At 55.0% G+C, this 15748-nt stretch overlaps 1 protein-coding gene across 1 annotated transcript in view; it reads left to right on the top strand.

Annotated features, from left to right (window-relative positions):
* Positions 1 to 15748, top strand: part of NECTIN1 (nectin cell adhesion molecule 1) — a 68773-nt gene that overhangs the window by 39820 nt on the left and 13205 nt on the right. Inside the window, exons 2-5 of the mRNA XM_032167709.2 lie at positions 11018 to 11368; positions 11926 to 12228; positions 12561 to 12678; positions 14465 to 14616. Coding sequence (XP_032023600.1) covers positions 11018 to 11368; positions 11926 to 12228; positions 12561 to 12678; positions 14465 to 14616 — 924 coding nt within the window. The remainder of the gene's footprint in view (positions 1 to 11017; positions 11369 to 11925; positions 12229 to 12560; positions 12679 to 14464; positions 14617 to 15748) is intronic.

The raw sequence follows: 15748 nt of genomic DNA, 5'->3' as shown, positions 1-15748 counted from the left end.
ACCAAGGCCTTCTTGAGGGGACGGGGTCGAGAGCCCTCCGTCCCAGTGTTGCTCCAGTGGCCCCCACCTGCTGCTCTGGCAGTTCTCATGGAGCTCCTAGCCCTGCTGCCTGGTTGGAATGTGCGGGGCCAACCTTCTGAACAGTCAGGTTGCCTTCTCCTCATTGCCCCTTCAGCAGCAGGGCCCCACCCACACCCTGAAGCCTGAACCGATAGTCCCTCACTTTGCAGCTCCCTCCCACAGCAGAGTGCCTCTGGGCAGGCAGAATTCTGACTCCAAAGCCTTGCCTAGGAGCAGGAGGTGCCTGGGGCATGGATGGAAGTGCTGGGAGTGCCAGATGCCAGCCTTGGGTGGGACGGGCCCAAGGGCTGGTGCTGTAGGGTCTGAATGCCACAGGGAAGGTGTGCGTGCACATGTGTGTGCTGCTCCTGAGGCTGCGAGGCTGGAACCACCTGCAAGTCTGCAATCAGGCCCTCCTGTGTTCAAAGAAAAGCCAGGAGAACCAGGCCCAGGGTGAGGAGCGCAAATTGCAAAACTTAATGACTTTAATATGAAAGAATTTGCCACTAATTAAGCACAAACACTCCACTAATGCACAGAACACATGTTGTGGATTTCACTTAAGCAGAAACCAAATGAGGTGAAAATCCTTCCAAAATGATAGCAGTTTACCAGCCGAAGGAAGACGCTGCCTGACTTTGTTTCAGCTCTTAGAAACCTAGCCCAGCCCTTACCTTGGCAGCCTCCCTCCCCTCCCTATCTAAAGGTGCTCACAACACCCCACCGCATGTCCCCTGTGTCCCTCCCCTCGCTGCCCCTACCCACCCTCTTGCATCCTCTGAGGACACACATGCCACTCTATAACCCACATTGTGACAGCCAGCTCCCCAGAGGGCCCTGTTCTCTCTACCTGTCTCCCCCAAACACAACTCGCTGCCCCTCCTACAGAGCCCAGGCTCTCCAGACAGGAAGACCTACACCCCTGTTCCCAGCCACCTCTGGACCCTCTGTCCCTGGACAAACAAGGACAATTCCCCACCAGAGTGCCCCCCAACTATGTTTCCCACTCCTCTCTGCACCACCTTGCCACAGGCAGCCCTGCATATCCATCGTGAGCTCCACCATCCCTGCCTGAGCTTTACTCCCTTCTTCTAGGCCGGTGGTCTTACCCGGGGATGATTTTGCCTGCCATGGGAGATACAGCAATGTCTGTGGTTATTTTGTCATCACAAGTGGAGGGGGTGCACTTGGGTAGAGGCCAGGGATCTTGCTAAACTTCTGCAACACACAGGACAGCCCCCCACAACAGGACAGTCCCCCCGCCTCCAAAACGTCATTAGTGCAGAGTTCATTCGTGCCCTGGGGGAGTAGCCTCATCACTGCAGGGGTCTGCTCAGGATCACAGGGTGGGCTTAGAGCCGGGATGGGAATCAGGGAACCAGAGCACGTGATTTCTAGGTAGGTTCTTTCTCCTAGTGAATAATACAACTGCTTGTGTAGCATAGCTATGGGCCAAGCACTATGCCAAGAGCAAAACCGAATTATTTCATTGGATCCTCAAATCAGCCCTAGGAGATAGTACTATTATTGGCCCCATTTTATACATGAGGAAACTGAGGCATGGAGAGATTAATGCACCTTTCTCGAAGTCAACCAGCTAAAAAGCAGCAGACACAAACCCAGGTCTATCTGAATTCAAAGTCAGCGCTCATAGATTACTTTCTACCCCCCCCCACCCATGTTCCTCTTAATGTCTCATCTGTCAGGCCTTCTACACAACCCCTAGAGCTCCCACCCCATCCCTATTAGAATGAGCGTTCCCTGCAGGTAAGCATTGTATACCTCCCCCCACTGCCTTCCCCTCACCCCCACAGCCATCCGAGCAGGCAGCTGCCCATAGCTGGACAGGGCATCGGGAGGGTTGGGCGCTGGGGTGGCCCCACAGGCCCCTCCTGGGATGAGGCAGATCGAGAACCCTCTGCTTCCAAACAGGTGTTGAACATCAGCATGAAGCCTGCAGGGCTGAGACAATGCAGATGTCAATACTGAGCTTTTAAAAGATTCTCCGGGGAAGCCTGGGGAATTCTCCCTCTGCTTTCTCGGCAGCCCCCCGCCTCTCCCACCCCCACACTAGCCTTCCAAAGAGGCTGCTGCCTACACTCCCCAAAATGTGTCATTAAAAATGCACACTTGCCGAGGGAAATCCAGGCTGCCGTGTCTGCTACGAGACAGTGTCGTTTGCTGCAGCTGGGGTGGAGAGGGTTGGCATCAGTGGCAGACAATGGGACATGCCTGAATCTTGGCCTCAGAGCCAGGGGGTTCCAGGTTGGCCAGACCGTGAAAGGCTGGGACAGCAGAAGCCCCAGCGGTGGTGGGAGGGGTGATGAACCGGGGAGGGCAGACACAAACAAGGCTAAGATCTCCAGAGCAGGGCCTCGGGGATGGAGTTTGCTTGGGTGAGAAAAATGTTTGTCACCTTATGGTCTGGTGTGAGGAAGGAAGAGGGCCCAGGTGCTGGGAACTGGGGCAGAGGAGAGGAAAGGAATTGAGAAATGTCTCGGGGAAGCAAGCAGAAGTTGTGGGGTTGGAGGTGGGTGAGGGATCGGGCCAACCTTCCCCCTGTTGGGATGTGGCTTCCTGCTTTCAGTCAAGGAAGGAGAAGATTCGGACCCTGACCTGCTTCCCTTCCATGCAGGTGTGAGGCCTCACTTCCCATTTCTGCGTTTGGGATAATGTGCAGTTTCCAGGAAGCTGCAGTCAGACCTGAGAAATGGCTAACCCTGGCTCAGGCCCCCAGCTGCCCACAGCCTTTTCCACCTGCCACTTGGGCCCCCCGTGTTTCTCATGTGCCGGGCACTGGGTTGATTGAAGTCCTGGCCTTTTCCAAACTCAGTAGGAGAAATGCTATGACAGGTGCGCGCCGAGATACTGGGACCCTGGGGGTGCAGGAACACGCAACCCATGATGGTGGGAAGAGGAGGGCTCCGGGAAGCCTCCCCCTTGAAAGTCAACTCTAAGGTGATTCCGGGGGGAATGAAAAGGACTTGCGCGGGTAACGGGGTAGTGGTGCGGTTTTCACCGAGGCAGGAACCTGAACCGACCGGATTGTTCAGTGTGGCAAGGAAGAGAGAGAAAGTTGGGAGAGGAAGTGGCTGGAGGTTGGGGATGCCCAAGATAGGGTCTAGAGCCTGGAAAAACTTCATCCTGAGGGCTGCAGGTTACCATGGGAGGGTCTGAAGTAGTAAGTGATTTGCATTTTACAGAGATCCCTCTGGCAGCTGAGTGAAGGAGTTTCAGGGCGGAGCTGGAGGCAGGAGACTGTAGACTTAGCGTGATGTCGCAGTGGACTAGGGAAGGGACGATGTAGGCCTGGGCAAGGGGCAAAGCTTGGGGAAATGGAGGGAGGCATGAGATGGCAGGTGCTAAGGTTCAAAGGAAAGGGCTAGTGCAAAAATCCCAGCCCGGGAGTATTGAGAAAATAAGAAAGGGAGACTGCTGAAGGTGAGGTGGAGGGAGGTGTGCACTAGTGGGAGAGGGCTTAGGAAGTTTGAATCGGGACCAGCGGGGCTGGAAAATCAAGAGGAATTCAAAAGCTGTTTAGGAGCTGGCATCAGTAAGACCTGGTGATTACTTGACTGCAGGAGAGTCCCTGTGTGCTCCAGCTTTGCCATGCTGTGGCCTGGGTTTTCCTGGCATCCCACTTCACCTGGGAGGTCTTCCTGGAGAGCTGGGCAGTGTAGAGAGGCAGAGCAGCCACTTGGTAGATAGGTCCCCAGAAGTTGATCCAAGGCAAAGGCACAGCTGGGTCAGAGAGAGCTGGACAGGTCATGTCCAAAATGCAGTCCCCCAAGGTCATCAGAGCCAATACTCCCATTTTACAGCAAAGGAAACCACCCTGTCCAAGGCCATATAGAAAAACAGTGACCAAGTAGTGGGGACCAGAGCTCGCCTCTCCCAACGTCCAGGTGAGCAGAGCAAAGGTGGCAGGTACAGGAGAGTGATCCAAGAGGTGATGCCTTGAAGGCTAGAGGTGGGCAGGGCCAAGAGAGAGGCTCTGTGTTCCTGGGGTGCCACGACAGAGTCAAAGGCTGGCTCAGGACCGGCCCCACGATGGGCCATGGAGATGGGGCAGCCAGCATGAAACAGGCCTGCAGGACAGAGTCCAGGTGTCCTCAGCCACCTGGTATGAGAAGGCAAAACTCAGCTCCCTGACTCATCTCTGTCCCCCAGCCTGTCCTGCTGGAGGGAGGCGGGACTTGCCAGAGCACCCCCATCATTGCCGCCACCCTGGGGCTTCTGCACTGCTGGGGGAGCAGAGCGGGGCCAGCCTGGCCTGTCTGGAAGATCCTGGGCTCTTGCACTGGCTCCTTCTCGGGGCTTTTCCCAGGCTGCCATGCCCCCTCCTCTCCCACGCACTGTGCTCATCCGCCCAAGGCGCTGGGCGCCAGCTCCACAGCCCATCATTAAACAGCTCCATGTGGGGAGTTAGGGGGTCATCATGCAAGAGGAAAACATCGGCAGTTTTTGTGACCCCAAAGGAGGGGTGGAGGCACTGACTTGGATGGTAGCAATTAGCCCCTGACTGTGGGCTCGTGGGATGTTATTAGCACCTCCCACCAGCCAAAGTCTCTGCACTGCAGGCATCAGGGGAGACAGAGATGCCAGACTAACAGCAGTGCAAGGCCAGGCAGGACTCAAGTCCAGACTGTGCCCAGCCCCAGGGAAAGGTGGCCGGAGCACCAGGACAAGAACTGGGTCTGCTGGGTCTGCTTCTGCTGCCTTGCTGAGCCCTCCTCCCCTTCCTGAGTGTAGAGGGGAGTCTGGAGGCAGGAGGGGGCAGCCTGGGCACCCGTGAATCTCCTGGACTAATGGGGAAATGAAACAGGACAAGCTCAGTGAGAGCCCTGACCCTCTGGGTTTTGCTGACAGAATGGTCGGAGTCTAGGTGACACTGATTGGCAAAACCGGTGAAAGGAGGGGACCCCAGAAAGGGAGCGGGTGTCCTGATTGCACGCTCCTCCACACCAGCGTCTCTCCCAGGTGGAGCTGGCCTTGGCTTCAGAAGGTATGGAGCTGGCCAGCCCTGGGCGTTGACATTCGGGGAAGCGGCTGCACTGGGAGGAGGGGGCCTATAACCTTTAGGTCACTGTGCTGCCTCAGCAGGGTTTCAGATGGAGGCCCTGCCCCTCCCAGTGGGTGAGTCACTCCCACTTACCACTTAGCCGGTTTCTCACCGGACATCCTGTCCCCTTCTGCCAGTTCCTGGGGTGGGGGTGGGAGCATCCCTGGAAAGCCCTAGAAATGCATCCCGAAGGATATCGATTTCACAGAGGCCCTTATAGGGGAGCCCAGCACCCACCTCAGACACACAGGTGCACACAGAGCCACTCCCTCTCTGCAATGTGCCTCCACTTTACTCCAGGCCAGGTTGGCCTCCTCTGCCCAGCCACTTCAAGGCCCCCAGGCAGAGTCTCAGGAAAGGAGGGGCTGGGGTGGGCTGGCACAGCCAGGACAAAAGAAGTGGTTCGTGCCAGGAAGCCCCGAATCCCCCTCACCTCACCTAGGTACCCACTTTCACCTACCCCTGAGCCCAGTTCCAGCCTGCTTGGCTAGGAAGAGAGGGGTCTGGGGTTTAAAACGGCAGGAGGAGAAACTGCTGGAAGTGGGTATGTGGGGAGCGGAGTGTGCCACACCCCGCTGCGTGGGAACCTGTGGCACTGGCCTGTGGATGAGCTCCACGGCAGGCAGGGCCTTGGGGAGCAGGTTTGTCCGCCACAACTGAGGAGCCTTTGTGTTTTGTTGCTGAGCTCAGGCGTTTGCAGGTCTGTGACGTCTCAGGGGGCCGGCCTGAGGCCCGTCATGCTGGCTCAGCACTTCTGGAAAGCGAGGCAGCCTGAACTGCCCAACCTGAGCTCTAGTGGAGAAACTGAGGCACTTGAGAACAAGCCCCAGGGGCATGGGTCCCAGATCCTGGAGCTCATACGGTGGTCAGGGAGAATATAGGCAGTGCTTGAGGTCAGATAAAAAAAGACTGATTCTTTTGATATCTGTGGGATTCAAGAGCCCCTCTGCTGAGGGCACAGGTTCTATGGATGCCTCTGCCCTTCACTCCCCACCTCTCTGGCTCTTATTGCTCAGCACATAGCAGCCTCCTGCAAGTGTCCGCCCCCCCCCCCCCCCCCCCCCGCCACACACACACACACACACACACATACATACCTGGGATCCCCAAAGCCCCTGTTTCTGACCTATCACCTGACACCCAGTCAGGTGACCTGCAGATGCAGTGGCCACACCAGTATTGTAGCTGGTGTTTGTGCCATTTCTCACAAGGGGCAGTGGAGGCACTGAGGTTATATTCTAGAAGGGACACCACCCAGAAAGAGGCCCCAGGGAGTTAGGTTGAGCCAGAGTCTGTTTTTGTGGCAGGGTGGGAAAGCACTGGGCTGGGTGCTGCTGTTCTGTGTCCCTGGGCAGGTGACCTAATCCCTCCAGCCGTTGTAAGTGATGGAGTGCATGGTCCATTAAGCTCCAATATGCTACCATTTTAGTGGTCCCAGTTCCCACATCTGGGCCAGCCTCTGCTTCTCATGTAAGAGGGAACCTGCGGGGAAGGAGACAGGATGTGTTCTGTGGACCAGCCCTGACTGTTTAGGGAATCAGAGAAAGTCAGCCGGGAACTCCCCAAGCCCTGGACCCTGCCAGTGTCAGGTGTGACATGGTCAGCTCAACCCAAGGCCAGGCCTGCTCCTTTCATCTCCTGCAGGGGCTTACAATTGGTTGGGAGACAGTAGACAGGCTAGACACATATGCCAGGAAGTAGAAAATAAAGGGGTACAAGTCAGTGTTATATGTTATTGGGGTATGAATAGAGCTGTCAGCTGAGTAGGAAGAGATGACAGTCACAAGAGCGTCCTGGAAGAGGGGCGCCTAGTAGCACTCCCTACAGTGTCCAGTATGGAGTAGGTTCTCAGCAAATATTTGTTGAATGAAGTTCCAGGGAGGGAGGCCTATTGCTTCATAGATGAAAGATGATGGTGATGATGATGATGATGGAAGCTAGCATCTAATGAGCCTTTCATTTGTCCTAAGTGCTGCTTTCTGAGTTTCCCATGGACTCCCTCTTTTAATCCTTACAGCAGTTTTATAGGGCAGGTATTAACTATTATAATCCCCATCTTGCAGATGTGCAACCTTGGTGCAAACTGAGCTACAGAGAGGTTAAGTCATTTGGCCAAGGTTGCACAGCTCACCAATGGCAGAGGTGGAATGCAAACCCCTACTGCCTGGCTCCTAACAGCCCCGCCATGCTGCCTGAAAGGGTGGTGACGGAACAGCCCTTAAAAAGGTGGGAGACGCTAGCTCAGCTTTCAGGTTGTCAGGGCTGCACTGTCTGGAGAAGCTTGGCAAGGAGAGGGGCTGTGCAGTATTTAAGCCCCTGTTTCTGCTGCCTGTCCCTGGAGCAGGCTGCCTTTAATCAATCCTGGTCCCTTCTCATGGCCCACCTGTTCCAGGATTCTGGCCCCCATCCAGCTCTTTCTTTCTTTCCGGTGGTGATCCCTGCTCCTCTGTTGACTCTAACATTCTAACCCTGCCTGTTAGAGTCACCTGGACTCTGCTCCCCTCTGAAAACCTCCCAATCTAAAGAATGAGGGTCCTTCTCCCCAACCCTGAGTCCTTGGACCAAGGCAGGCAGCCCCTAATAAGAGGCTTGGGTTCCCGGTCCCTAAGTTTGGAGTGGAGAAGTGGAGTTTTTAGGCCTTTCCAATCTTCCAGCACCTCCCTGCTCCAGAACTCTGGGATCCAGTCCCCACCCTCAATGACCCCAAACCCCTTACTCCAAGAGCTCCCTTATGCTCACCCCCTGGGTCACCTCCCCGACCCTGCCAGCAGTCAGATGTAGCAAAGAGGCAAACACCAAAGTGAGTCTGTACCTGCTCCTTAAAGATCCTCCCTGCCCCACCCCACCCTGCCCATCACCAGGGCAAAAAGGGCCAGGACTAGGGGCACCCACTTGGTGCCCAGTAAGAGAGAGGCTACGAACATCCTTCACTTCCCCACCATGTGGTTGCTTCTGGGAGTGCCACAGTGCACAGAAAAGAGCAACCTCCACCCCAACATAGACGTGGGCCGCCCCTGCCTGGTGAGGGATTGGTAGACGTGAGGGGGCCTCTGGGGTGCCCGGCCACCTTGCAGCACCCTCCCCACCCCATGCCTGGCCGCTATCAGCCATCTCCCCTCCTGGCATTGACACAGCTCTGAGGGTGAGGTCACCACTGAAGACAGACAATGAATGTCAGCCTGTGCCCCTGGGACTGTGCCCTGCCTGCCTCCATACCTTCAGGGGATGAGAGGAGATAAGATTGCAGGGGCTCAAAGGGCTGTGTCCCGTTGCGGGTCCACCATGCATAGCACCAATCCATGCATGGCACCAATCCCGAAATGGCTCCTGGAGCCCACACCCCTTCCCTGCGCTCTCACCTGGGGCCCAAGCCCTCCCAACTGGCTTTTCCTGTTCCTAGCTTTGTGTGGCGCAAGTTCCCCAATTATGCCCACATTATCTCAGCCGCTGGGCAGCCTCCAGCAGGCTGGGGGAGGGGTGGGGAGCACCCAATTATCCTGCTGGAGAGGGCCTAGCATTTAGCTGCTTGCCAACTAGCCCGTCAGCAAGAGTGCTGGACCGTGTGGCCCACTGACCTCACCGTGGGACTGTTTCTGGAGTGGGGCCACAGCTGCACTGGGCTGCCATCAGACAGTTAGGGCCAGGAGGACCACTGGGACTCGGGAGGCCAGCCTGCTGCCTTACAGAAGAGGAAGATAGGGCTCAGAAAGGGGAGGTGACTGGCCACAGTCCCACTGCCTGCTAAAGGCAGAGGCAGGCTACAGCCCAGCCCTCCCAACTCGTGGCTGGATGCTTCTCCCATCGTATTCCCAGCCCATGGGGCCTCTGCCCAGGGAGCACCAGCTCTGAAGCACCCCACAGGCTGGCACAGGGAACAGCTGGAGGGGTGAAGGTGGGGATAGGCCTGATGAACCTTGAAGGGCTGTGTGGATGTGAATCAGCACAAAGAAGGGCGAACCTCAGGGAAACTTTCAGAACATGGCAGGGTCTGGCTTGCTGAAGCCAAAGATAGACTTATTCAGCAAGCATTTCTTGAGTAGCCACTCTATGCTGAGCACCAGGGATACTGCAGTGACCTAGAGACCCGGCCTGTGGCCTCTCGAGCGGAAGAGAGGGGAGCAACTTACTGCACTGACCATGGGTTTTGGGGCCCTCAGAGGAGCCTGTGCTGCTACAATATCCCTGTCATGCCGAGGAGGTGAGTGAGCATAAGCCCCAAATTCCCACTCTTGGATCCCAGACTCCTTTGGGGGGTCATTTAGACCCTCCCCCTGCCTTGAGTCAGTACAGGTCCTGGTGTTGATGCTATTGATGACGCTCAATAAAGTGAGTGAAGTAAGGATACAAAGACATGAAGTATACAAATGACAGCAAGGACAAGGCTTATGGGGAGTTGGCAGGACTCAGGAGAGAGCTGGAGGGTACAGCCTAGTGCTGAGGACAGCTGCCCCACGTTAAGGGAGCTGAGCCAAGTTCAGGGGTAAGGAAGCCCAAACAAAGGACATTCTAAAGGGTCTAACACAACCCGTGTGGAGACTGGAGGGAATTTCACTCCCTCCTTCTTGCAAATGTCTGCTCTCTTGACTTCCATTGCAATTTGTGTAGTAACAAATATTTACTAGCATCTACTATGTGCCAGATGCTGCACTGGGCACTGGGGATACAGAGATGGAAAGGACAGACCCTGTCCTTGGAGGAGTTCGTAATCTGCTGGAGAAGTCAGATGTGTAACCACCACCTTCCAAGGCAGGAAAGAGCCAAGCTAGAGGTGGCCAGGTTAGCTCTGGTGGGGAAGATCAAGGAAGCTCCCAGGAGGAGGTGGCCTCAGAGGGCCATCCACAGGTGGAGAAGGGGAAGGGCCGTCTAGGTGGAGGGAGCTGCCTGGGTAAGAGTCTAGGAGTGTTGGGTGGATAGGCTCTGTGCTCCATGGAGGCCGGGACTGAATTGCTCCTTGATATGACCCAAATGCTCACACTAGATCCTGGAATATGTCACTCGGCATATCGTGGCTGAATAAATGGGAAGAAGAGGGAAGGAAACCAGGAATGTGGCATGTTCTGAGGATGGGCCCAGTCTGGTACGGTGGGAAAGGGTGGCTGATGGAGAGATGTGGCAAGGAGGTCTTGCCAAGAGAAGGCATTTACATTTGGCTGTGAAGGCCATGGGGAGCCAGCAGAGGCCTGGCCTTATGCAGTGCCCACTTCCCTCTGCCTAGCTGGGTAAGAGGGGCCCAGCTAGTGCACCCCAGGGGATGGGGACTCAGCTACGAGGGAGAAGACAGCAGGGGTGGCCATGATGACAGCCACCATGGGCCTTCGAGCTCACCCAGAGCCTCCTGCCTCTGACGCATCTTCTCGTCCATCACACCATTTGTTTTCCCCAGTAACCTCGTGAGGTAGAGAGGACTGGATTCTCCACCCCATTTAACAGAGGAGGAAACCAAGGCCCAGGAAGACAAAGCAGCCAGTGCATGGCTCCTAGGCTGGGGCTGTGCTCGAAAAGCAACCAAAAATGAGGGTGCAGACGTATGTTTACTAACACATAGTGATGTTTATAATCTATCATTAAGTAAAAAAGCAGCTTATGGGATAATATGTACAGCATGATTCTGACTTTTTAAAATAGATGGTTATGTGGATATACACAGATATAAAGTAAAAGAAGATAGATCCTTCAAGATTATCCTGAGTGGAAGGATCATGAGATGTTGTCACTTTCTTCTCATGATTTTTCAGTGTTGCCTAGAGTGTTTTTATAACAAGTAATTAATATTTTTACAATCAGAGTAAAAACAATAATGACTGCTATAAAAGACAAGACCAGAGCACAGGGAACTCTGTGGGTGGAGGAAGGCTGTGCCTGACACTGACCACTTCCTGCTGTCCTCCTGGCCAGGCGCCCACTCCCAGGTGGTCCAGGTGAACGACTCCATGTATGGCTTCATTGGCACAGACGTGGTTCTGCACTGTAGCTTTGCCAACCCGCTGCCCAGCGTGAAGATCACCCAGGTCACGTGGCAGAAGTCCACCAATGGTTCCAAGCAGAACGTGGCCATCTATAACCCATCCATGGGCGTGTCCGTGCTGGCTCCCTACCGCGAGCGCGTGGAATTCCTGCGGCCCTCCTTCACCGATGGCACCATCCGCCTCTCCCGCTTGGAGCTGGAGGATGAAGGTGTCTATATCTGCGAGTTTGCTACCTTCCCTACGGGCAATCGGGAAAGCCAGCTCAATCTCACGGTGATGGGTAAGCTGCCCTGGGCCCCTTCCCTGTTCATCCAGAGGCCTGTGACCTCGGGGCCTGGCCATCCTCAGGATGCCTCAGTGACCCCAGACGTCCCCCTTGGGTGGGCATGCTCCCATCATTCCAGGCATGAGGCTTCCAGTCCCTTCTAGCCAGGCCACCCTACAATTCACTAGGGATTAGGGGCAGGGGCTTAGCTCTAGACAGTGGGGAACGTGATTCTTCAGGTTGAAGCCCACAAGGCACTGTGCTGGCAGCAGCATCAGACACCACGGTAAGGAAAGGAGCCACCTGCACTGCTTGCCTTAGACATGCCGGGACTCCAGGAGGCCTAAGCTCGATGACGGGGATATGACTAGTAGGGCAGGGAGGACATAACGTTAGACATGATGAACTTCCTGCAAGAGGTTCTGGGACAATCTTTGGTGCAGCACAGCTGAGAGGCAGGGATGGCCAAGGGGACCTGAAGACAAGGCCTGACGTACACCACAGCCTTTTGGCTGGTGCATCTTGGACAAGTCAACAGGGCTAGTCCCATCACTCTCTCTGCTTCCTCGCAGCCAAACCCACCAACTGGATAGAGGGTACCCAGGCAGTGCTTCAAGCCAAGAAGGGGCAGGATGACAAGGTCCTGGTGGCCACCTGCACCTCAGCCAATGGGAAGCCTCCCAGTGTGGTATCCTGGGAAACTCGGCTAAAAGGTGAGGCAGAGTACCAGGAGATCCGGAACCCCAACGGCACAGTGACGGTCATCAGCCGCTACCGCCTGGTGCCCAGCAGGGAAGCCCACCAGCAATCCTTGGCCTGCATCGTCAACTACCACATGGACCGCTTCAAGGAAAGCCTCACTCTCAACGTGCAGTGTGAGCAGGGGTGGCTGCCAGAGGCCTCCTGGGGTGGGCGCCACTGTCCCTCCTCCTTCCTCCTCGCCTTTCTCCCCCCTTTCTCTTTCTGGGGGTGCTTTCTTCTCCCCTCCTGTCTCCCGTATCTCCTCCCTTTGCTCATTTTCTCTCCTTCCCTGTCCCCCTCCTGTTTCTACTCCCAGGCTCTGTGATTGCCACCCTCCCTCCCACGCTTCCCTCTCTCCTGGCTGTTTCCATGCCACTGCTCCTTCCATCCCTTCCTGGCTGAAGTTCCCTTGTTCTAAGTCCCGCTCTCCTCACCTCACTCTCTTCAAACATCCCTTGCCCCACAGATGAGCCTGAGGTAACCATTGAGGGGTTTGATGGCAACTGGTACCTGCAGCGGATGGATGTGAAGCTCACCTGCAAAGCTGATGCTAACCCCCCAGCCACCGAGTACCACTGGACCACGTAAGTGCTGCAGGGCTGACCAGTCACCTTGGAAGACGGCTGGCTGGACCACGGGTGATGAGGGGCAACCACCCTACCTCTACCTTTAGGCAGGGAAGAAATTAGGGTCTGGGCTCAGTGAGAAGCAGGGCCATGAGAGAACACCCCACCCTGCAACACACACATATACATTACGTCCATATGTGACAGTGTCAGGGTCAGTGGAACAAGCCATTCCGCCAGAGGGGTTTCCCTTGTGATCTGCTTCCCTCCCTCTTCCTAATAAAGAGTTTTGTCATTTTCCTTTGGTGATTCAGCCTGAGTCACTCCCACCCCAACCCCCCAGTATTTATTTTTATCGAGGTATCCCCAGGGAAGCCGGTGTTCTGGAGCATCTCAGCTCTTTCCTTGTTCCTATTCCTTCTCTCTGGCACCCCCAGATTCTTGGGGAGGAGGCAGCAGCCAGCCCAGAACGCCTGTGCTCATAGAGCACGTGCCCTGCGGCCCGCCATCCCCCTTCTTGGCCTCACGGTCTTCGCCTTGCCGTGCCTTCGCCTTCTCCCCTCCAGCCGGCTCTGACAGCTGGGGCCAAGGCTCTTCCCAGAGAAGAGCTGGATGGAACACACAGAAAGACAGGGACATGGGGAACCAAGGAGAAGGTTGATATGGGTTGCCAGGAGACAGCTGCCCAGCAGTCTGTCCTCTTTTTCTGGGGAGCAGAGGGCACTGGTATGTCCTACCTATGATCCTCCACTTCCTGGAATAAAAAGTGCTTCTGAAGGTGTGAGTGGGCAGAGCCTGCTGGACAGTTTCAGCTCTGCGGACCCAGGAGCTGCTAGGTTCAACAGAATAGCTTTGTGTCCTTGGGGGTCAGGAGGAAGGAAGAAGATCCCTTGTCCTTGGCAAATTTGCAAGTCACTTCCCACATGAAAAGGTCCTGTGACATTCCCAGCAAAAACACAAAGTAGTGGAATGGAACATACTTCCTGTCTCCTTACCTGAGTGGCTTGTCAAATATAGATTCCCAGGTCTTTGTCCCAATGGTTCTGCTTCAGGAGATCTGGGGTTAGAACCAAGGCATCTGTATTATTATTATTATTATTTTTTTCTTTGAGATGGAGTTTCACTCTGTCACCCAGGCTGGAGTGCAATGGTGCAATCTCAGCTCACTGCAACCTCCACCTCCCAGGTTTAAGAGTTCTTCTGCCTCACCCTCCCAAGTAACTGGGACTACAGGCGTGCACCACCACGCCCAGCTAATTTTTGTACTTTTAGTAGAGATGGGGTTTCACCATATTGGCCAAGCTGGTCTCAAACTCCTGACCGTGTGATCCACCTGCCTCGGCCTCCCAAAGTGCTGGGATTACAGGCGTGAGCCACCACGCCCGGCTGGCATCTGTATTATTAACCAGCTGCCCAGAAGACCAAGGACCAACAACCATGAGACGTGAATAGAAAGTAGAAAGAGCACTTTACCAGGAGTCCCGAGATTTGGCTGGAGCTCCCATGCTGCTGCCTGCCGGCTATGGTTCCCTGGCCTTGAACCTCAGGTTTCATCTGTTAAGTGGGACCAGCACCTACCTAGCCTGCCTATATTCCCATATTATGATCAAATATGAAAAGCTGAATAATACAAAACTACCAAGTGAAAGAGATTATTATTGTTATTTTTCTTCCTTCAAAGACGGACTCTACCACACAAGCTCAGCAAAAGGTCTAGGGGGCCTGGAGCCAAGTGGCTGACCCAGGAACAGCTTCTTGAGGCTGGAGAGTCATAACCCTATGCTGTGTCTCCCACTTCCCACAGGCTGAATGGCTCTCTCCCCAAGGGTGTGGAGGCCCAGAACAGAACCCTCTTCTTCAAGGGACCCATCAACTACAGCCTGGCAGGGACCTACATCTGTGAGGCCACCAACCCCATCGGCACACGCTCAGGCCAGGTGGAGGTCAATATCACAGGTAGGAAGCTGCATCCTCCCCAGCCTCTCCTTACCCACGGGTTCCTTCGCCACCTGCATCCCTCACCTTTGAGTGGTGCCACTGCAGGAAGATTATCTCCTTTTCCTGCTTCTCTAGTTCTCCCTTGAGCTCTGGCCATTGGTTTTGCTTTGCTTTTCTCTTTCTTTCATTTAAGGGTGCAAATGAGACACTCAGGGTGACCTCCAATCAGAGAGGGGCAGGAGGAAGGCTCTGGGAGGGAAGAAGGAAGTGCTGTTTACAGCAATGCTGTTTTGGGGGCCAATAGAGCCTGCCCGTGGATCTGCCAGCAGAACACGCTGTGGGATGCTGGCATGGTGGGGATAGGTTTGCAGGTGGAGCTCATCTCCTCCAAGCTCTGCACCTGTGGTCGAGGACCTCTTCATGGGCCAGAAAGTGAGGCTTACCTCAAGCAGGGAGACTGGAGAGAAAGCGAAGATGTAGCCCAAAGCCATAGTGCTTTGTGTGCCCTGCAACTGAGCTTTCCCTGCAGCTTTCTTCTGTCAACTTATCTATCCGGGCAAAGGGAGGACAAGAGGTAGGATGTTCTGAGGAGAGACTTCACCTGGGATGTGAAAGGAGCATAGGCTTAATGTCAGACAGCTGTGACCCTGGACAGGCCCTCATCTGTAAAACGGGGACAGTATGATGTGCCTTGAAGGGCTGTTGTCAGAATTCTGCATGATGTAGGTCAAGCACCTAGCACGGATCAGTCTGTCGATAAATGGCCAATGCTCCGTGATTATTACCCTGACCTCCATCAATATCATTATTATTAATGGAAGCATCAAAACAAGTCCACACAGGGGTAAACTGCCATCACAACTTCACATGGAGAGTGTCTTTTACAGTGGACCTGAGCTAGCTGCAGGGTGACAAAGTGACAGAGTGTCTTAAAAGAGGAAGTGGTGTCCCACTGTGACTGAGATATAGGAAGTAACATGCTCAGGGACACAGAAGACTGGTCGGCAGTTCCTGGACTCCGGCCACAAAGCCACTGCACACCTGCAAGCCATGAGGATTCATGAGCTCTGAGCCAGTGTCTCGGGAGTGGGAGACCTCCTTTGTGGGTGTATTTAGGGCACAGCTGCAGAAAGAGCCATGTGAAGTTGTC

The sequence above is a fragment of the Hylobates moloch genome, unplaced genomic scaffold (genome assembly GCF_009828535.3).
Source record: "Hylobates moloch isolate HMO894 unplaced genomic scaffold, HMol_V3 SCAFFOLD_11, whole genome shotgun sequence".
NCBI lineage: Eukaryota > Metazoa > Chordata > Mammalia > Primates > Hylobatidae > Hylobates > Hylobates moloch.
This window is presented reverse-complemented; position numbering and strand designations above follow the sequence as displayed.